Genomic DNA, 24,244 nt, shown 5'->3' with positions numbered 1-24,244 from the left:
GTCACCAAAAGTCCAGCCTCTCAACCCTTTCACACTCCAGTTTTCATATCTGAAATGGTCCTAAACAAACGCAAGGTGCCAAACAATTGATAAGAATGGCAGATCCGGGAAAAGGGACCTGAATTCAAACTAGATTATATCACATAGACAATCAATAAGTTAGATGATAAATGAGTTACTACATAGACAATCCCACTCCAGTGCCTCATATGAATATGCTGTCTCAATCATTGAGTGGAAAAAAAAAAATCAGTAAAGAAGTGCGTATCATCCCGATAATAATCACCATAGTTGAAAACACTCGAACAGATGAACTAATATTAGTACATAATTGCACACCAAATTCAAAACAAATTAGGGGAAATGGTTTAAACCAACTAGATAACAAAAGAGATACATGTGCATTAGCCCTCTGGTGGTCTCACATTAAAGAAGCAGTCATGTCATAAATGATTGAAATAATATGACAAGAACAAGTGAGATTTAGTTGCCCATTAACAAGATTAAAATCTATTTGTGCCTAGCTCATTTGAAAGAAATAATATGACAGGAACCATAGTTTTGGTTCTACAGGTCCACAATTATCAGTTAGGGAGGTTTATAAAAGGCCAAGAAAGAAATAGAGATGAGAGTTTTATGAGTATGATCAGCACGAAATACAAGAATGGGAGCAATTACATTTTGAGTTTTAATTTATATAACAATCACATAGATACCAGGTTTCAATATGGCAGAGAATTTAACCCATTAATAGCCATTTGACTTGAAGGTTCATGGCACCACAATAAATGTGTACCTGCCATATCATTACGTCTATTAATTGTTAAAGATCAAAGAACAAAATGCTGTGGATTGGTAAGCTATGAATCAAGTCATATGTTCAGAAAATTTAGCACCAAATTGATGTTGTCACAAAAATAAAATCAATGAAAATAAGTATGTGCATGCATAATGGCAACAACAGCAATCTCTCAAGCAGACACAGGCTCTGCATGTTAAAATGAACTAGGCGATAGCAATAACCAAGAGTTTCCAGAGAGGGGGAATAAAAGAAGAAAAAGAAAACAAGGAAAAGGTATGACCTGTGAGGGTCAAAATCCTCATTTGACTCTTGTATCAGTACAACCAGCTATAACACAAAAGCCATCTGAAACCTACAAAACCACTTGAAAACAATTAACACTTCACCTGATTTATGATCAAGAGCCATAAAATTGAAGTATCAACTTCTATGTTAGGTGCTGCTGAGAAATACACATAACAAATTTGATCTTGGACCATAATGGATGAGCCACAAAAAGGGAAAATTGAGGAACACTCGTCTATTCAGCCTCTGGTTCTCATGATTGTGATGCTTCCCTTCCCACCCTCAGTGCGAATTTTAGTTTTGCCAACAACGGGCTTCCCAGAAAAAGCTGACGTTGGATAAGGAGCAGAAGGATCTTCAGTACTTTGCTTCAGTTTTGATGAAGGTGGCGTTCTTATCCGCTGGTTTATGTCCTTCAGGGTTACATCCCCATGAGCACCACAAGGTTTAATGAAGGCAAATGGATAGGCAACGGATGAAGCCAGCTTTCTTGGAGTTTGCATGTATGACTTTCTACCTAAATATCAGAGAGAAAGATTATTGCAAAGAATACAGCTAAAATACTGTTTTCATGGGGCATTTTTCTTGGCACTAGGAAAATAAAATGTGTATTTTTGGCGCATCAGAATCCTAAAATAAGAAATTGCCACATTTACGAGGTAAGGCCCCATGTTGTGGCAATTTTTTACTTGAACTTAAGCAACACAAACATGTGATAAGAAAAGGAAAAAACATAAAACATAAAAAACAAAAAAGACAGAAGAGATACAAACCTCTAAAAACAACATTTTGACAAGGCTGAGCAGATCGCTTTTGAGCTGCGGTGACTTCATATTCAGGTGGGGTGGTGGTGTAGAACTCTAAACAATAAAATTAACAAGTAAGGAACTATAAACCTGAATAAAAAGAAGCAAGGAAAAATAATGATAATCATTTCATATGTATTTCATGGAAATTACATGTGCATGTACCTGAAATATCAATTTGAACATCAGATGCCCCAGAAACATTCCTGTCTTCCAAACAATAAACTAATCAAATTATAAGAAACCAAACATGAAGATTGAATTGAAAAGGTGAGGGGAAATAGATGTACATATCATCAGTACAGCATTGCATCTCGACATCATTAAAGCAATCAGCTAGCCACTCCTCAGATGACTGATCCAGGCCCTCATAACCAGGTCCAGAAGTATCCTCTGGCATGCAAATTATACCATAAAACAAATGTATGAAAATTAAGAACCTGTTCATGCAAAAAGACTGCTACAGAACACACCTGCAAACCCAGAGACCCACTGCGACATATTAGATAAGGCCTCTTCAAGTGAATCCTCCTTCTCCTGATCATAGAAACAAATGGAGAAGCTCTTATTCATGCTGTGCTTCAAAATGGTTTTCTACAACTTGATTCAATCACACAAATTAAAACTGAAAAATGCAGATCACAAATGCATGTATTTGAAACTGCCTTCATGAAACATGCTAGAACAAATAATATAGAAGGAGATTAAACAAATTAATGTAGTCAAGCCCACTAGTTCTTGAGTTGCATGCTGATTGATAGAGTAGTAACCTTAATGAAATTTTGATAGCAGGCTTTATCAACCACATATGAGTTGCAAATATGCATACTTGATATGGGGATAATATAATTGTTTTCCAGATAAATTTGTGTGTGTCAACATACAATAGAGCATGTAATTTGACCATTAACTTCTTTGCACAACCAGAGGGCACCCGCCATGTAGCATTTGCCCACCAAATAACACTAACAACATCAGATGTGTAGCTAGCAGCAACCTGCACCAACCTTCGATTTTAAGAACACAGATGGCATCTCCTCATTGCAAAATGGGGCATCTAAAACCTCATTATCAAACTGCAGCATTCTTCGTCTCTTTACTTGTGAATTCGTCTCCCTGCAATCTTGTAAACCCTTCTTCATATTCTCTGCAAATTTATTTTCTCAAATCAGAAACCGTGTAGTGCGCAGGCATTAAAAGCTAGAGACAATATTGAGTAAAATGAAAAATACCATCAGCAGCAACATGGTAAGCTAAATCGCCACAGGCCCTAACTGGTGTTGCTTCATCCAACATGTGAGGCAGCTCTTCATTGTTGTTTACTCCATCCCAGAGGCACTCGGATGCGCCTATTCATGCCATTAAAAAATGTTAATCATTTCAACAATTTACAGATATAATAATGACTTACTGGTGAATCACAAAGCAAATCCAGCCTCACCAAGATTGGTATCCTTTTGGAGAGAATAATCCTCTCCATGCCAGTCCCACATTTCACTGTTCCCAATTTATACATGGTAAAACATTAGATAACAATGATATCTGAAATTTCAGGCTAGACAAGTGCAACACATATGAAACATCTGAATAGACATTCAAAAGCAATAATTCAAAGAAATGTAGAAAAACCCTGCCCTACAAAAGGACTTTGAATAAAATAGACGAGGGCTCGGAAACAAACCCACAATCTACAGCCCTCAGACTTAATTTCCCCTTCAAATAAGATAACCCAGAAATCCAGCATTTTAATTGGAATAAATTCACAATTGCACAAAAAGATAATCAGCCAGAACAACAGAACGTCTACATTCTCAGAACTAATTCCCATAAATCAAACCGCGAGAAACAAGAGCGATGAAGCCATCACATACTTGTCATTGTCGAAATTCATTTGGGTATTATCCGTCTGTGACCCAAACACGAAGAAAGACGCGGCGGAAGAGACAGTATCGCCGCCGAACAAAAGTAACCGTTACAATAGAACGATCGAATGAGAAATAAATATATACACAAAAGAAAGAAAGAAAGAAAGAAAGTAAGCAAGTGATACAGTTCCAGAGCGGTGCTTCAGATGTGTCCAAAATGGAGAGGAAAGCGCCGACTCTCACTCTTCTCCTCCTTCTTCTTCTTCTCTACCCTTTTTGTTTTATTTTCTTTTCTTTTCTCTTCTCTTCTCTTCTCCCATTGGGCTTATTTATTACTCCCTTCGTATGGATAGAGAAATATCGCAACAACCATTGCAGGCCTCGCTGACTGGTCCTTCCGTTACTCGTGGGATGGGATTATTATTTTTTACCTTTTTCCTTATTCTTTCTGCAAACCTATATTTGTCTCGGACGCATTCTTCCGCCGCACCTTAAACTATATAATACATTATAAATAATAAAAATATTTTTCATATCTCATTATCTCACCACTCTAGCCTTAAATGAGAAATATTTTAATAATACACCTCATCTCTTTACGTAAGAAATATTTTAATTATAATGTATAATTTAAGATGTAAGTCATAATATACTAATAGTATTTTTTATTTGTTTCGCGTTCTAAACTTGTATTTTTTAATATATTTAATCTCTATATTTTGACTTAAATAAGGTGTGACATATTTTTTATCATTTTATTTTATTTTTTTATATATAAAAATATAATAATTAAATTAATTCAAAAATACAGATTTAATAATATAATTGAAATAACAAAAAATTTGAATTATCACAAAAAAAAGTTTAAAGTAAACAAAATAAATTAACTAAAAAATTAAATTTATTGATATAATCGAAATAATACAAAATTTGAATAAATACAAAAAATATATATATAAATACATAAAAAATATATAAATTTAACCTTAATTTCCTGGTTCTTTTTCTTATTAATTACTAATTTATTTATTTTAATTTATTAATATAATAACAGTACTGTCTTCCTGACACGACCATCACGCTTTGACGGGTGGGGGCGCACTTCCCCCTGTTTCGCGAGCCTTTACCAGCTTTGCTGGCCTGAAACTCAGAACGTGCCGCTCACGTGACTCTGAACGGTTACTTATTGGGCTTTGATTTTTCGGCTAATGGGCCGCCCGAGGTCGCCACTGACCCATGTCCGCGTTCAGAATTGAAGTATTTCATTGGCCGGGTCCAATGGAATCTATATATTTATTACAACAAAACAGTCGTCAAATTTTTTCCTGTCCATTTGCAGTTACTATTTTGATATTTTATTATTTTTTTTAATATTTTTTACTTCCCCGAAATAGAATTTTTATAAGTCATTAATTAAGTCTATATTTGTGAAAAATATGTAGTTGTTGGAACATGTAAATGATTTTTTTCATAGTTAAATAATGTTTGGAGAATGTGTAAGGTATATGAAGAGTCAAGATAAATATTATTAATTTATCCATATTATTAATTTTTAAATATTAGCATAAAATTTTAATTAAAATAAATTACAAAAAAAGAATACTTTTTTAAATCGAGAGAAATATTGAGATATTAGATAATATTATCGAATACCGACTGTGAAGTAAATTTTTTATTTTTTTATTTATATATAGTTTAATTAATTTAAATTTATCTTTTTATAATTTTAAATGTTATAATTTTATATATAACTTAAATGTTATAATTTTATTTTTTAACTTTATTTTTTTTGTTGTTTTTTTAAAAATGTAACTTGCCTTAAATGTGATAATTGATTCTTAAGAGGAATATGTAAAATCATGTATGGATAATCAATTTTAAAATTTTGATTATTCTTATTTATATAATTAATTAATTATTTAAATTATTTTTATTTTATATATAGTTTAATTATTTTAAATTTATTTTTTTATAATTTAAATTTTATAATTTTATATATAATTTAAATGTTATAATTTTATTTTTTAACTTTATTTTCGTTTGTTGCTTTCTAAAAAATATGACATGTCTTAAATATGGTAATTGATTGTCAGGAGAAATATGTAATTAATTGATTATTTTTGAAAATTTGATTATTATTATTTATATAATTAATTGATTATTTAAATTATCTTTATTTTATATATAGTTTAATTAATTTAAATTAATTTTCTTATAATTTTAAATATTATAATTTTATATATAACTTAAATATTATAATTTTATTTTTTAACTTTATTTTTGTTTGTTGCTTTCTTAAAAATGTGACATGTCTTAAATGTGGTAATTGATTGTCAGAAGAAATATGTAAAGTCATGTATGTATAATTAATTTTGAAAATTTGATTATTATCATTTATATAATTAATTAATTATTTAAATTATCTTTATTTTATATAGTTTAATTAATTTAAATTTATTTTTTTATATTTTTAAATGTTATAATTTTATATATAACTTAAATGTTATAATTTTATTTTTTAACTTTTTTTTTTTTTTTGCTTTCTTAAAAATTTAATCTATCTTAAATATAGTAATTGATTGTCAAAAGAAATATGTAAAGTCATGTATGGATAATTAATTTTGAAAATTTGATTATTATTATTTATATAATTATTTAAATTATTCTTATTTTATATATAATTTAATTAATGTATTTTTTTTATATTTTTAAATGTTATAATTTTATATATAATTTAAATATTATAAATTTATTTTTTAACCTTTTTTTTTTTGTTACTTTCTTAAAAATTTGACATGTCTTAAATGTGGTAATTGATTGTCAGGAAAAATATGTAAAATCATGGATAATCAATTTTAAAATTTTGATTATTATCATTTATATAATTAATTGATTATTTAAATTGTCTTTATTTTATATATAGTTTAATTAATTTAAATTAATTTTCTTATAATTTTAAATATTATAATTTTATATATAACTTAAATGTTATAATTTTATTTTTTAACTTTTTATTTTTTTACTTCCTTAAAAATTTAACATGTCTTAAATGTGGTAATTAATTGTTAGGAGAAATATGTAAAATCACGTATGGATAATCAATTTTGAAAATTTGATTATTATTATTTATATAATTAATTGATTATTTAAATTATATTTATTTTACATACAATTTAATTAATTTAAATTTATTTTTTATAATTTTAAATATCATAATTTTATTTTTCAACTTAATTGATTATTGTCATTTATTTAATTCTTATTTTTCCCATTAGTTTACTCTAAAGATGTGTTATATGTTGGACTTGGAAAAATTAAATGCAAATTAAATTTGTGTTTTTGAAAGTTATGTTGAGTAAGATTCAAATTATGTAGCAAAGCAAGGGAAAAAAGAGAAACTTAGTGTGTTTGATTGCACATATTTATCATGAAAAATATGTAATTATTACATATTTTCTATAGAAAATAATTAAACACTCTTAATTTTTCTATGGAAAAATATGCATGGTACGAGCATTTAAAGCTTATTTCCATTGAATTCATTTTCTAAAGGTGTGATGTGGTTTTTATTTTATAGACAATATTACCTAGAATTAAATTTTAGGTAATGAAATCAAACATACCTTTAATGATGGCATGTGATTTGATAAATTGAGAGAAATAGAAGAATTTGAAGGAAGATAAATTAATAAAAAAAAAGTAAATATCTCTCTCATTTCTTCCTCTCCATTCTCGTTCAACCATTCCATTTCCTTTCTTCTCCTTTCTCGATTATTCTTCTCAAATTTTCTTTTCTTTTTTACTTTTATTTAGTAAATTTCAACTGTATTTTTTACCCAGTTTGGTTTTTTTGTGTAACATAGCACCACTATTCTGTCAAGTGAGTGATGTAAATGCAACTAAGAAAAATTAAGCCCTGAGAGTTCGTGTGATATGCACATATGAGAAAAATACACGTAAAAATCTAAAAAAAAAAATGTCTACCCTTAAATGCATATTTCAGAATAAAGATGTTGGTTATCGTTTATTTTTTTTTCCTGTTATTGTGTAATTTTTGTATTTTTTACACATTGCTTATTTATTACATCTTAATTTAGGTTTATTTTTTATATGGTTTCGGGATAGAGTTATGTGTTTTTAATTGTTCATCTACTCTTGAATGCATATAAAAAAATCTTTTAAAATTTATAATCTTTTTGTTATATTTTCATGATTGTAACACGATTATTTTATTTATTTTTTACTTTTTTACTGTAATTTTCATTTATTATAACTACTAAATTATATAACTTTCACTTTAATATTTTTTTTTTTTTTACGATATCCATACATCGCATGGGTGATCCACTAGTTCAAATTAAAAATGGTAAACAGTTTAAACTAAATAAGGGCAATATCAAATTAAATTAAATCGGGTCATGGACCCTGGACGATCTATCATAAACGGCTGCAGATCCAACCCAGATCTACTACCCTGCAGTTGAACAAAGATAACTCCTAGGTACAATTGAAGCCGCCACCTCCAATTGTGGAGGAAGTGGCAAATGGATCAATACGGGTACTCCAAGTATACTAATATATATATTAAAGATATACAAGTGAAAAAAGAGGAATGTGTAAAAAGAAAGCAAACTCTAAAAATTATTATATGCTAAGTGAGATTTGTAGGTCGTGGATTAAAAATAACTTCAATTTCTATACTTTGTTTTCGAACTAATGATCAGGGACGGATCCAGCATTTTAGAGTGGGTTGAGCTAAGTTGGAGGTGGATTGAAATAGATTTGGGCTGAATTTTTACTTTAAAATTTTAATTTTTATTGTGAATTGTCCTAGACAGCTCACGTTTAAATCCATCCCTACTAATGATTTAACTCAAAAAATTGTTTCATTTCTGTCGCAAGAAACAAGTATATTTCTATTGTATTTGTTTTATGATTTTCGTATACCATTGATCATTTATTTTTCCCTACACTAATTATTGGAGCTTTCCTTTAGGTTGCTAAACCAAACCATGTTATTTATTCTCTTCCTCTTCAGATCCATGTTATTCTCTCCCAACCCCACAGTATTTAGGGACCTTGTTTTATTGTGTGGCTCCTGCAGCTTGGATATCAGGGCTTGTCTCACACATGGTCCTTTACATTTTTTTTTAATCTTATCAATTAAAATTTCATGCATGATCGTTAGTTGTGTTTACTGTTCCCACTATACTCTGTTTCTTTTAAAATAATATTTGTTAAAATGAGTAAAATTATATTAAAATAAAATTAAAATATTTTTCGAGCAAAAATATAAAATAATGAAGATAATGATAAAAAGCATTCTGAAATCTCTATCTAGGGGTGTACACGGTACGGTTTGGTCGGTCTGAACCATTTTCAACAGGTCAAACCGTTGGTGCGATTTTCTGACCAAACCAGACCGCACCGCATTTGTAGTCTGGTTTGGTGCGATTTATCGCAATTTAAAAATTTGATACAAGTGAGCCTTAAAACTACTAAAAATGCTACTTAAAAATAGTAAATAAAGACAATCAAAGGTAAATAAATAGGAGCAAAAAATAAAGACAAAATAGTGTAATTCAATATACAACATTTCAACATTGAAAGCAAAAAATAACTTGTTTAGCAATTAATTATGCAATTAACCTGTTTAGCAATAAATTATAAATTATGCAATCAAATTAACTTGTTTGGAGGTGGCTTTTATAATAATAATAATAATAATTTATTTATAATTTATTTTATATATTTTATTGGGCGATTCAGTTTAAAATCAAACCGCTAACTGTACAAACCGCGAACCGCACAATTTGTAGAGCATCCAAACCGTTTTCGATTGCAAAAATAAAAAATTGACCAGTTTGGTTCGATCTGGCTAATTTTCACGGTGTACCGATTTTTTTGAACACCTCTATCTCTATCAGAGATGCACTGAAAATTGCATCCTTATGAAAAGGGAGACATATAAGTCATTTTTTATTATCTGTAAAATTCTAGATAAATTTATCTCTTCCTCTCTAAATAAATTTATTTATAAAATTTTAAATAAAAAGTCATATGATTTTTTTTTTCAATGAGTTAACAGATAAATTAAATAAATATAATAAAAAATATTTTTATTTATAATACTTTTTAAATATTATTTTTTTAAAATTTATATCTTAATTAACAAATACTGTTACGTTGCAGCTGAAGAAACAAGGAGAAGCTCCACTTCCGTCCCTGACTTGGTGTGGGACTTGGCAGCAGCTAGGAATTGAAATTCCATGCATTGCTCTCATACGTGGCCCAAAAACATGTACTTGTGGGCTTACAGAGCGCCCCAAGAATGGCGGTAGGAACAAACAGTGCATATGGGTGTGGCATGACCGACCAGGCTAACCGATTGGTGAAAATTTGATTTAATTTAGGGGGAAAATGTGTTTGTGTGAGGCTGCGTGATTAGCTCAGGTTATCATCTCTTCATCCTAACCGCTGTTCCAACGATTGATGGATCATTCCACTCAATGATCCAGTAGAAGCAATGAAGAATACATATAACCATTTACATTTCTTGGGAGTTGTTTAGTTGTGAAGCCAAAAATCACATGTTCTAAACTAGTAAGAAAAAAAAATTAAAAAACACATTTTAAGAGTGTTTTAAGTTCAATTTAATTTTAGAAAATCTAATTTGTTAAATTTCTTGATTATTTATTTTCTGCAAAATATTTAATTTTTCAAAAGCTTAGGACAATTTCCAACTGAGTAGCCCAAAAGTCAAGGGGTAAATTTTCACTGCTTGCATTTTAATCTCATTACCCATAAGGATAGGGAATGACTCGAATCAAACATATAAAAATTGAAATAATTACCCCAAAAAATCAAGTGCTAAAATGCAATCAACAAATAGCCTACAAGACATTGCGTCAAGGTCACCCAATTCACCTTTATAACTGAGGGAAATAATTTCCCATAACTGAAGGAATATTGAACACCCAATTCACCTTTATAACCACAATTATATCTCACCTATATGCCCAAACTTGTCAAGAATATAAATCAATTGGGTCAATCTTAGCAAAGACCTATTGTCACTTATTCCCCCCCCCCCCCCCCCCCCCCCAAAAAAAAAAGGGAAAGAGTCAATCAACATAATGGAGACCAATATTTTAAAATGCGGCCAAGACAACCACTGCAATTAAGTCCTAACCGACACACCCCAGGCCTCAGGTCGATTAATTAGGCTCAATCGGCGCCTAGGCAACCCAGGCAACGCTTAGTCGCCTGGGTCAAGCGCGACATGGAGTCGCCTATCTACCTGGGTCACGCACGATAGACAAAGTGTTCTCGCCTCTAAAGCTCAAGAACACGCCATAATTGTCGTTGATCCGAGAAGCGGAAGAGGAGGAGGCGGGCTCTTTGCCTCTTGTTTGTAGTAGTAGTCATTGAACAGAAATAACAGAAAAGAATAGATCTATTGAAAAAATTTAGGGAAGACGAGGATGGAACTCATCTAGGAGAGGGAAGCAAAAGGAGAGTAGTAGGCTGGAACTCATCGTCTAGGATAGGGAAGCAGGAAAGAAAGAGTAGTAATATGAAACTCGTCTGAGAAATGGGAGAAATTTAAGAAGGGGGTGGGGGGAGAGACCAAACACCAAAACAGTGGTCAAAAAGCATATTTTGGATGAACAACAACTAGAAATTTGAAAGAAATTTGTGGGAAAAAAAAGTCAAAGAAAGATATTTTATGGATTAAATTATTATTATATTAATAATAATTTAATTTATGAGATTTACTATAGATAAAAGCACAAAATAATATAAGGAAATAATAAATATTACAAAATAATATAAATTTATGTGCTGAAAATAACAATTTTTCTAGGCTCCGCCCAGCGCCTTTTCCAACACTAACGCAGACCATCATAAACTTGGCAAAAGGGACTTCATATAGATTCCAAACATTCAAATAGCATTAATTAAGCATCACCACCTCAGACACCATAGCAAAGACAAAAACTAACCCGGGGGGGGGGGGGGGGGGGGGGGGTACAGGTTCATTTTTCAGTTTAATTCAGATCCATTTTTCTTTACATGGTATATCCAAAGACTAGAAAGTTTCAAAAAACAGAAAGCGCGCTCCTGCCCTCCTTGTCCCTTGCACAAATGCATAGACCATTTAGCATCTAGAAACGCCCACCTCCAGTCTGATGCAGCATTGCGTCAATTTCATCCCCATCTTCCATCTCCAGCTATTCCAACCAAGATAAGAAAGGCACCACACAACCATAAAAGCTAGTCAGATACAAGTTTGGCTGACCAAAAATAGGAAATCAAAAGGCTGCTTGAATGACACAGCAGAATATACATTCAAACAGCTACACTCAAGCTCAATATTGCAAGGACTATGATTTTTAATCCTCTTAAATAATCCCACTTGCGGGTTGAAATTCCCTTCGTAAGAAAGGAGAGATTGAAGGAAAGTTTCACTCTTTAAGACTAGTTGGGAGAACTAAATATCTTTGTCCTCGTTTTAGAGTTCAATTAGATGAAACATGAACTGATTGTCCCTGCTTGTCAGACCTTAGCACCCAAGAATCAGCCAGGAAGCAAAGGGACACAAAGGGCTGCGCACAGAGCCAAAATATATCATGACCACTTTTTTTCATTTAACCAGATTAAATCACATTCATACCTCGTCAGGTGTTTGCTCTCCTCGGAGACGACGCCCATCGAACAAGAAGGCAATGGAGTTGAAATCCACAGATTGTCTGTCACAGTAAGCAGTCATAAGCTTCCGCAGCTGGGTGCTCCGCTTGATCCTAAAGAACACTTCATTCCCATCCTAAAAAATGGAACAGTCACTAATTAATCAAATGGAGCCCCAGGAGCAATAAAATGAGCTTATAGATGCATCTGCAGTCGCAAAATTTCTTTGGATACAGACAAAAAGTGCTAGCTGAATAATCTGACTAAAGCTTAGACTTCAAAATTAAAGCCATGGCACAATAAATTCAGTTTATAGCAAATAACCCATAAAACTGCAGGGAAGGGATTACATTATACAGCCCAATGCAACAGCTAAATATATTCCACAGAACCCAGAAAAGAGCAGAGAACAAATCCCACTATGTGGATAAAATGCAACACCCAAATAGCCCACATCTGCTTCTAGTTTATACAAAATTTCTCAGGCACCAGGCTTCGGCAAATGCATTGGCAGCTTAATTAGATAGATGTAAAATCAATTAAATTGGTGGTGTTTTGATTTGAAGTTCTATTCAAATCATTTAATACATTCCGAAGCTTGAACCTCAATTAGGATTAAATCATTTCGTTCGGATAAACAATGGTCAAATCAAAGATCCTTAGCTAATTACCGGTTCCAATAGTTATCATATAATACCCAGTCTAAAGAATATAGACGATTGTAAGAATTTTTAACAAAACAAATCATTGGGCACAAGTTGGTCGCAGCGAAACCACAACCAAAATTAGGAACAGAAAAGGATCGGTTCCATTTAGGGATGATGAGTATAGGGAAAGCTAAAATGCCTCCGCTACCGATTGCTTCACATAACAATCGCAACAAATCGGTGAAATTTTCATTTACTCTTTCTTAGAAATCAAATAGATGATCGAAGCTCGACCTAGGGTTCCACTCACTCGCCTCAACAACAAACACAGACGATCAAACCAACGGCGTACAATCACGCATCATCATCATCAAATACATATATTCGTATAACAAAGAATCTGTGATATCAAAGATAATACCTGGCCTTTCACCTTCAGGTTAATGTGCGCCGATTGCTCGTTCGGCTTCTTGTCCTCCTCCTGGCCGCCGCCGCTGCCGCCGCCGCCTGTCGCAGACATTTCCAAGGCTTCTAGGGCTTTTACCCCCGGCAATCAAGAAACGCACAGAACAGATTCGTACTACAGCAATTCAACAAAACCCCTCCTTATATAGATAGACGCTCCTCGCACGCTCCGTCTTTCGTACTCGCGATTTCATTTGTTCACGGATTTTTTATAATTTAAAATTATTTTTAAAACTTTTGTAATTTTTTGTCAATTTAAAAAGTCCTCAAACAAAAAAAAAAATAACGGATAAATTGACTGCATATAAATTTAATCTAAAATGACACCTCATAAAAAATGATTTTAATTATATTAATTTAATTTAAAATTATTTTTAATTTTTATGTAATTTAATTTTATTATTGTCAAAATATAATAATAAATTTATTTGATTAAAAACGTTATCGATTTTTTTTAAATGACTATTTATTTATTTACGGGTGTTTGGCTTACTTTTTTTTTTTTATCAACTTTTAATATGTTTAACTTTTAAGTTGTGTAAAGATGAAAATCTAATTAATATTTAAATTGATAATGTATTTGGATAAACGTGCTTTAAGTTATCAACTATATAATTATGTGCTTGGTTTGAAGAGTTTATAATTTATCAAAATTTGGAAAAATGACTAAAATATAGATATTACTAAATAATACAAGTAAAATGCATTAAAATACTATTTTTAAAAAATAAATATAAATTAATGTCCAACTGATACAATTTTACCATTAGATGTTGATAAATTATAAAAAATATATATATTAATACAATATATATGTTATATATAAAAGTGGTCGTTAAAGATAACACACACAACGATGGGGGATGGGGACACCGATAATGGAGACACGAGTTGCAAACTACGAATAAGCTAATAGAAAAGACGAACAATGATGATGGACATAGAGAAGGCAGTGATGAAGACGACGACGACATGAGATGGGTTTAAAGGTGATAGGGCGATGAGGGGATGGGGATAGAAATGTCTGTCAGTGGCAACCATGGAGGAGATAGAGATGCCGACAATAATGGAGAAGTTGGGAATAAGTTTGAAGATAAATAATGCAGAGATATGATAAGGGATAGAGTGTAAATATTTTAAATATTTGAGGGTAAATTCGTCATTTGCTTGGTCCACTCAAGGCCAATTTGGCTGGGCAGTTTGACTGCTTATAAGTTGGCAGATAACTTTTAAGCTACTTAACTTATAGCTTAAACGCTCTTACATCAATGTTTTGCAAAAGCTGGTAGGAAGTAGTTTTTACAAAACTCTACTACAAAATAAGTTGTGTTGACCAAGTGTTTTACTATATTACCCTCATATATTTTGCTAATTTTCAGCCATGTCGTCATTCTTTGTCTTCTTCAATCCCTATTTCTCTACCTCCTACAGCCCCAGCCTTTCTAGCCACCACTATCAGCCATCGTCATTGCCCTCATCATTGGCTATCATCGTCACCTCTACTATCCGACAATCTCTTCCCTATCGTCGTCCCCACATGTATCAACAACATCGGTCGTTACTTTCATCACATTGCTGGTAGCTGCTCCCATTACATCGCTGGCCGCTGCTCCCATTGCGTTGCTGGCTGTCTATCGCCTCCATCACGTCGTCGACCGTCCATTGCCTTCATTTATTCAGTCCCTACTTCCCCTCTTTGTTGCCATGGTCGACTTGTTATACATATATATAAGTATTATATGTATATATAACAGTAATAAATATATATATAATAATATATATTGTTGTTATATCATATATATAATTTATCAATATTTAATGATAAAATTTTATATTATTCAATAACATGTATATTTTTGTCTTTTTTATCAAGTTGTAATAGTTTATTAACTATTTCAAATTAAATACATAACTATTAACTTATAGCTTAAAGGCATATTTATCCAAACATATTATCATGTTAAACGTTACTCAACTTAAATGCTATAAACAGCTTAAACACTATCTAGCTTAAAAACTTATAAAAAAAAAAAAAAAAAAAGCTTAGCCAAACTAAGCATTAATAAGTTCATATGAACTTATTTAGAAAAAGCTATGGAAACTTTTTTTCAAACGCTATTAAATTAGTTTAAAAGTTAATGCTATTAAATTAGTTTAAAAGTTAAACAGCATTTAAATTGTTAAATATTGCGAGATATATCAAAAGAATAAGTTACGTAACTTATAAGCTATTGAAATAGCTTATAACCTAACAAATCGATAAGCCAAACATCTTCTTACAAAAGGACATGGAGTTATCCGATGTATTTCAAAATTAACATTTTTATAAATAAAATTTATCTTAATTTGCTATAATCTTGCTAATTATGATTATTTCAGATCACGTCTATATTGATTTTTCTTAATTTTATCAGAATTAAAATTATTTTGAATAATGTATATTTCTTGTGGATGATATTTATTTTATAAAAAAATAACTATTAAAATTATTTAATTTGCATTTTATGTGAGATCACTTGCGTATAGAGAGATTTACACTTTGCTTTGAAATTTTTTTAGTCTTTTAATAAATTTTTCTCTATGACATAACAAGTTTAGTTAACATTGTCGCTGACCATTTTAGGAAAATTGATTGTAAATGAGCCAAATAAGAGGACTTTATGTGCAATTTATCGTTTTGTATTGACAAACCAATGACGTGGCTGTCGACTACAGCGAGTCTATATTCTGTCGGCACGACGCGAGTGTGATACGTTCGTGTGATGGTGGGTTGATAAACGTGATTTCTGTATCCGAAAAGGAAAAAAACTATATTTGATGAGAATTTGGATTCCGGTGAAATAAAGGAAAAAAGAAAAGGAGAATCGTTGATTTTGACTTTTTGCGAAGGGAGTTCAGTGGTGGGGGAAACAGATGGACGGCTGGAAGTGGCCGGGAGGGAATCGAATGGCTACAAATGGGTACGTACGGTGGGCGCAGGCCGTAGAGTCGCCTTCTCAGCGGTTTTGGATTTTCAATTGAATCCAGATTTTGATTAGATCGTGAGATGGAGTCCACTAAGGGAAGGGGGGAATGAGATTCTTCCTTATCCTCACGTTAAATGAGTGCCGTTGAAAGTGTGATTAATAAACTGGTGTTTAAATGATATATTTGAAAATATTATTTTAAATGATATTAATGTATAAAAACGTCTTACACTGTTTTCAGTTTTTAATAAGACGATTTGAAATATTAGGTTGCGTTTTTTTTTTTACTATTTTTAAGTTATTTTTAATTTTTTATTTTTTAAAATAATGTAAACGCGATTTTTAAAAATATATTTTTAAGAATAAAAAAATATATATAAAAAAACTCAAAACAACAAAAAGTAATTTTGAGTGTTTTTAATCAAAATAAATTTAAAAATCAAAACACATTTATTTATTTATTTATTTATATTTTATTATTGTAATAGAAACAAATATTATAAAATTTATTAACTTTAAAATGTATATATTTTTTTAATAATATATTAACATTAAATATTTTTAATTTATTGAATAATCAAATTTATTGAATAAAATATAATTAAAAACTTATTTTAAAAATTTTAAAGAGAACACGTTTTTTAATTTTCTATTTTGAGGAATAATTTTTCAAAATGACAAAGAGAACGCGTTTTCAATTTTTTAAAAACAAACTACTAAAACAAAAAACTGAAAATGAATTCAAAACTTAAAACTGAAAATTAAAAAGTAAAGAGAACGCAGCTTTATTCTCTTTGTTGTTTTTACACTATTTTTAATTTTTTAAGATAATAAAAATGTATTTACTTTTATATTTTTTAAAGATAAGTGTAAAAAAAATTAAAATAACAATGAGTCATTTTAATTATTTTCATCACAAACACGCTCAAAATTTTTAAAATACGAAAAATGCTACAAATAAAAAGAATGCATTTCAATAATCTCAAAATGCAAAACTAAAAATGAATTGAAAACTAAAATTAAAATTGAAGTATGAAAAGAACAACCCCTTATGCTCTAAAAAATTTAAATTATTAAACACCTTAACAAACTATGTAAGAGCATGTGCTATCGAACGATTGATAATAAATATATCGTATTTTAAATATTTTATCTGCGATTAGAAGTATGTGAATGTTAAAGGGCAAATAGCAAAAAAGATCCAAACATTTTAGTGAATTTGTAATTTTATTTCATTGTTTTAATTTTAACAATTATATCACAATTAATTTGATTTAATACAATTTTATCTATTACAAGAAATTGATTTAGAATGTATATATCAATACTGACATGACATATTAAATGTTATTTAATAATAATATTTATGAGATTTACATACATACATAAATAAATAATAAAAAAAAACTTCGTGATTGCATCACCATACTCAACTACATCGCTCACAATCTTTTTTTTAATTTATGTAAACATGCAAGTCTCATAAATATTATTATTAAATGACGTCTAACATCAATATTAATATATAACTTTTAAATCAATTTTAGGTTTCAATAAAATTGTACCTAATTGAGCTAATTAGAATATAATTGTTAAAATGAAAATGATTGGATAAAATCATAAATTTGCAAAAAAAAATAAAAATTTTGTTGCTATTTGCCCAATGTTAAAAACAAATTACATTAAATACACCTTAACGAGTAAACTTGTTAGCAAAACTCAAATATGATTTATTGATATATGAGTGTAACAAACAAACATTACGATTGAATTGCTAAATAACATTTTCATTACCTTAAATGGGTGAATTTGGTTTTGAATTATTTTTAGTGTCAAGTCATCATTTTACACAAAGACTTGATAATTGTTAACCGCACTATGATTATAATTGGTTGATAAGTTTAATAAGTAAATTATTAAAATCAAATTATAACAAACATACAAGATTTAGTATTTTTTTATAATTATCCTTTATAAAAATATTAATTAATATGAATATATAGATGTACCCTAAATTCTAAACCTCAATACTACGTTTGGTATGGTGAAATAGAGAGAAAGTGAGATAAAATCACTCATTTATTCGTTTGATTAGCACGAAATAATGATATGACTCATTTTCTCAAAATGATGTAAAAGTTTTAAATAAAAAAGATTAAAAGCTCTACCATTCCATGAAATGAATAGTATAATGACAATCATTCTCTAATATTTTTCTTTTAATTACAAAATGTCACGTGTATAAATCAAGATTCAATCATTTTTCACTTTTCATCAAGTTAATTTGTGTGAAAATATTTCTCATTCATCGTCGCCCTTGTCACTATTGTGTGTTATTGCTTATTGCTAGTATCATCATTGATCTAATTTTTCAACATGTTTCACTATCTTCCACTCATGAACCACCATTTCCTTATCTTTAACCACCAATCAAACCGAGTTTTTGCCTCATTTGAACTAAATTTGGTTGAGAATTACCATTAATCATGTAACACCCGAGAATAATTTTGAGGATAAAAATGATATTTGATAAAGGGCATAATTGAAATTTTGGAAAAAAATAAAGTTATAGGACACACTAACACAGCTTTGGACGACCGAATCAATCAGAGGGAGTACCTCGGACCCTAGATAGCCAAGGAAAATGGTATAGTATTGACGAACAATTAAAATTATGATTTTTAGTGATAAAAGAAATGAGATCGAGAACAGTTTTCGGTACAGCAAAAATACAGCTGCCAATTAGGTCGTATTACCGAATTGTTATAAACGATATCCAAAAAGTCAACGGAGGGTATCAAGAACTAGTATTCGATGTATAGAACAACCCTTAAGTGATTTCAGGCTGAATCGAGTGGATTTGAGGTCAAATAAATCAATCGGGCCTAAGTGTAATTTTCTAAAAATGCCCGAAGGAGATCAAAATGGTAAATTTTTGAAAGTTTCAATGGAGAAATGAGAAGTAATAATATTGAGGGTCTTAGTGAGAGTGTTAGAAAGATCAGGGGCTTGAGGATAAGGACCAAAATGCAAAACAAAATTTCATAGGGGCTTAACTGTAATTTTTAGAAATTTCGCACGTACATGGCAGATTTGGCCGAGATTTTGGCCTGATTTTCCAGCGATTTGGGAAGCCTAGGGTCGTCAGGGAGTGGCCTATGGTGGTCTAGGAAGCGTGGGGAAGAAGCCTTGGCCGGAGATCGGCCACGTGGGGGCGGATTTTGGCTATAAATAGCCAAGGGTTTCGGCCGAGAATGAGGCACCAAATCGAGCTCGTTTTCGAACGATTTTTGGAGCTTTGATAGAGGGCTTTTGGTCTTTGGGAGACAATGATCATTTTGGGATCGATTTGAGGCGTTTTGGAATAGGTTTGAGGGGGTTTCGAGTTCGGCCGAGGGTTTGAGGCGGTCCGCCCAGCCGGACCTGCAACCGGCCATTTGGGCCACTTTCCGGTGGCCTTTCGGCCTGATTTTGGTGGGGATAGGATCGACTTCTCAAGGGCTTCCGGGGGTACCGGTTTCGAGGCGATCGGAGCAACCGCCGGCGACCGGCTCAAGATAGAAGACGACCCGCGCGTGACTGCCACGCGCCAGTTCAAACCAGTCAGCCACGCGCCCGCGCGTGAGGGCGCGTGAGACTTCAAGTAATTTCGAATTTTTTTTATTTATTTTAAGAAAATTAAATTATAAATTATTATGTAAAAATATTTGAGAAAATAGTCGTTTAGATATTTATTTTGGATTATTAGAGAAGAAAATGGGAGAAAAATAGGGAAAATATGAGAAAATTAAGGAAAATTATAGTTGTTGGATAAATGTGATGATTAGGGTGCCTTGAGGGTTGAGACGAAGTGACTCGTGCGAAGTTCGAAGAAGGCACGCAAACCAAGGCAGGCACGCAGATCGAGGCAACCCACGCACTTCAAGAAAGTTGAATTACAAAGTGAGTGTTCGCCCCCAACTTTATTTTGAATTGTGAGTGGTTCTACCCGAAAAGATTTCAAGTAACATGTGAATGGTTTACTGTAAGTGTTCATGCCTATGGCTTGGGTTTTTGTGATGGATTGTCCAAATGATTATTGACACGTGCATTAAATGTTGATTTTAAGCGACGCATGTTATGATTTTAAGTGATGCATGTTATGATTTTCGACATTGGCTTGTTTTGTGTCGTCCATATGGGACGTGGGTTGGTAACTTGTGACGTAGCCAGAGTGACAGCACTCGGGATGCGTACTTAGGATTAATGCTAGGTGACCCACTTGGGACGGAGCTGAGACAGACTTCACCCTACGGGACCCAAGTGACGGGGCTGAGAGTGGACCCCACCCCGGTTGTTGGCTCAAGTGGCGGGGCTGCGAGTGGACACCACCCCAGGTTCCTTTGAGCAATAGCATTAATGCCGAGGGACGTCGATTCCGAGGATAGTGCTGGTGTGACACTCTTGGGGCTAGGGTTGCGTTGGGTTTTGGAGTGCTTTTGAGTTGGAGCGTAAAGCCTAACGATGACAATGGGGTGATTCCCGGGTTCATATGTCGAGGTCGTCCATCTTAAGCAGGATTGGTTTGCCAATGGGTCGGTGTGGTCGTGTCGCCTTTAGAGAGATTGCATTTTCCCCGTTAGGGTTAAATGCTGTGTGGGATTCTCTTAGGCTGGTGCATGTCAGGATTTATCGGTTTTATGCATATGATTTTGCATTCCTGTATGAAAATGTTTTTGAACTCTCACTTAGATGATTCAGCATCTAATTTGGACTATGTCTCTGGAATATTCAAACGTTCCAGGTAAAAGCAGTGGCGCCAAGGGAAAGAATGTCGTCGAGATGTAGCTGTTATGTTCAATTTTCGTAGGTTTTTGTCTATGATTACGATGTTCAAGGATAATGTAACATTTTGATATTTTCATGTGAAACATCGATTTGGTTATTGTAAGAGAAATTTGTCGGATATATATATCATTGAGGTTTCGATCTTGCTTCCGCTGATGTGATTGATAATACCTATCTTAGTCTATTAATTTTTAAATTTGATATGCTGAGAAGGTATGATCGGGATTGTCGGGAAATGTCTATGATGAGGGTATGTATGTCGAGAGGTTTATGTTGTGATGTTGAAGAAAAAAAAATATATATTCCCAAAATCTCGAGATAATGCACGTTGTGGGAAAACGAAGCGTTACAAATCACCCCTACTCTATTGTTGACCATTGTGATTATTTGTGTCATCCAAACTAAATTTGACCAAACTTTGCCCAAATCTACATCATGTTCTTCATTGGCACCACTACAACCTACCCTCTTATATTCGTTAGCGGAAACTCACTAGAAAATATATTTTTTACAATTTTCTATCTTTTTCTCATATATGTGGTTGAACCCACCATGTTGAAGCCGTCCCATAGCTTCTCTTTTATCTTCTAACCTAGATACCGCTGAAATCCGCCCAAACCTACTCCTCATTCACCATGATCCACCCTCTTCTCTTTCTCTTTTACTACACTGACACCATTAGGGGTGTGTAAAAAAATCATCAAACTGTGGAAATTGTCCGCACCAAACTGCGTAATTTTTTGGGGGTACGGTTTGGCACAATTTGAGAAATTCTCAAACTATACGATTTGTGATTTGTGGTTTTTTTGGTTCGATTAAAACCAAACCGGCCAAGTAGTATATTAATAAAAAAAATTAAAAATATCTAATAATTTAAATTTTTTAAAATAAATTAAAAATATATGTTTTCTTGACCATGAATATATTATGAATTTTTGTATTATTTTTATATTATGAACATGTGGTTATGTTGTAGATTTTAAACTTTTAAATTTGCATTTTTTATTAGATTGTAACATATTTTAGTTTTAAACTCAAAGATACTATAAAAATTTTAAAACTATGATTTTATGCATTGATTTTTATGTTTTAATTAAAAATTTATAAATTAGTAAAGGAAGCACCAAATGAAATAATAAAGAGGTACCAAACCGCGAAAATTGCACCAGACTGTACCGCAAATGCGGTGCGGTCTAGTGCGATTTGTGCACACCAAACTGGATCGCGCAGTCTGGTTTAATGCCAAATCGCACATGTAGTTTGGCGTATTAAATTCCTCCTGAACCACCTAAACCGTACCGTGCACACCCCTAGACATCACTCTCCGCAAATTGTAATTAAATAACTTTTTATTGGGTATTTTTAACCAAAAAAATACTAATAATAAATCTTTTTACATGTTGTGAATGATTACGTAATCATTTGAAAGTAAAAGACGATTTTCATACTTTTTAATTTTTACAACATAAAAAGCACTCCTTTCAAATGGTCAATTTGTACCATTACAATATATATTAAAATAAAAATATACCGAAATAATAATGATGGAATAAAATCGTCATTTTCCTTTCTGTCTCTACCAAACACGAATACACGATAATAATAGAATAAAGCGGCCATTTTATTCTATTCCATTTCGTCTACTCGTTCCCTTTCCCTCCCCTCCGTCTCGCCGTGCCAAACGTAGCCTAAATATTACCCCCAAAGGGTCCCACCGTTACAGGTATCCGATGGGCCCAGACAAGTTGTTTTTTTTGTTCAGAAGACGTATTGGACAGCCCAAGCCCAAAATGAATGACGTCTATCCCATAACGGGCCGGACCACTACTTGACGTCGTTGCATACGATGTTTATGGGCAAGTGTTGAAAACAAGCGCAGGCCCGTACCGCAACTACGTGGCAATAACTGGGCGTTTTCCAAAATTTCCATTTTCGTTGTTTTGGTTTTTCACTTTCATTTTAAAATATAAAAATTTAACATAGAGGTAATAGTCCGATTTATCATCGTCTTTATGTCATTTCTATATTTTATTTTATTTTAAAAATTATTTCAATTTAGTTCAAGATTGATATCAATTTTATCTTAAATTGAACTAACATATAGCATACCTGAGGTGACGTGTTAATTTGTCCAATAATTGACACATCAACAATTAAATTAATGGATAATAATATGATTTATCATTAATTCTAGCTCATTTTTTAATTTTATCTAATTTTAAAAATTGTTTCAATTTGTATTTTATTTTGCCTTATGATTTGCAGCAATAACAAAGCAAAACGACGTTTTTTTACTAATGTGTCAATTATTGGACGCATTAGCACACCACTTCAGCTGTCATGTTAGCTGAGCTACACGCGAAATTGATCGAGAATAAAATTGATATCAATCTTAAATTACAAATATCAAATTAAAATAATTTTTAAAATGAGATAAAATTAAAAAATAACGCAAAGTTAAGGACAAATTAGGCTATTAACCCTTTAACTTATTATCTAATAACTTTCATTCATTTTTGGTGACTTTTGTGTTTGAGGTTCCCCAAATATCTCGTTGGACGAATTTAGATCTTCATAGACATTTCAGCCTTCCTTATTCTTTTTTTGTTTTATTTCTAATCGACTATTTGGTGAATAAGAAATTGTAAAAAAGAAAAGAGATTCTTTCCTTATTTTATTTTGTGAGTCAATTTTAATTTGCTCAAAGTTTTGAAAAAAATAAATAATCATGCATTTTTTCTTTTAAAGTAATAACATACAAATCCCTAGAGATAGTACAGACAATCCACTACACACATTTGGAAGCTTAGGATACCGTGAGATAGTAGGATTAGATTGTACCTCTGTGCGAGATTATTCAATCACATATATATTTATCATAGAGGACATG

The 24,244-nt window shown here is 31.7% G+C and overlaps 2 protein-coding genes across 3 annotated transcripts; both read right to left on the bottom strand.

Annotated features, from left to right (window-relative positions):
- Positions 1–1,069: 1,069 nt before the first annotated feature.
- On the bottom strand, positions 1,070–4,138 carry LOC127813885 (protein XRI1). 2 transcript variants are annotated; one of them, XM_052354992.1, is made up of 10 exons: positions 3,944–4,138; positions 3,765–3,799; positions 3,335–3,390; positions 3,126–3,242; positions 2,901–3,040; positions 2,367–2,430; positions 2,184–2,286; positions 2,059–2,099; positions 1,861–1,947; positions 1,070–1,604 (listed from the first exon to the last, which is right to left on the bottom strand). In XM_052354992.1, the coding sequence occupies exons 2-10, from the start codon at positions 3,782–3,784 to the stop codon at positions 1,327–1,329; spliced, it is 906 nt and encodes a 301-aa protein (XP_052210952.1). In that variant the 5' UTR covers positions 3,785–3,799; positions 3,944–4,138; the 3' UTR covers positions 1,070–1,326. The 2 variants fall into 2 exon arrangements, with proteins under 2 accessions (XP_052210952.1, XP_052210953.1); XM_052354993.1 differs by lacking the exon at positions 3,765–3,799.
- A 7,553-nt stretch (positions 4,139–11,691) lies between these two features.
- Positions 11,692–13,688, bottom strand: LOC127813863 (small ubiquitin-related modifier 1-like). The gene is made up of 3 exons (XM_052354959.1): positions 13,518–13,688; positions 12,436–12,585; positions 11,692–11,992 (listed from the first exon to the last, which is right to left on the bottom strand). Exons 1-3 carry the CDS (start codon positions 13,614–13,616, stop codon positions 11,927–11,929), a joined length of 315 nt encoding a protein of 104 aa, XP_052210919.1. The 5' UTR covers positions 13,617–13,688; the 3' UTR covers positions 11,692–11,926.
- Positions 13,689–24,244: the final 10,556 nt, after the last annotated feature.

This window comes from Diospyros lotus, chromosome 12, assembly GCF_014633365.1.
Source record: "Diospyros lotus cultivar Yz01 chromosome 12, ASM1463336v1, whole genome shotgun sequence".
NCBI lineage: Eukaryota > Viridiplantae > Streptophyta > Magnoliopsida > Ericales > Ebenaceae > Diospyros > Diospyros lotus.
The sequence above is the reverse complement of the archived record's forward strand: the minus strand, read 5'-3'. Positions and strand labels throughout refer to the sequence as shown.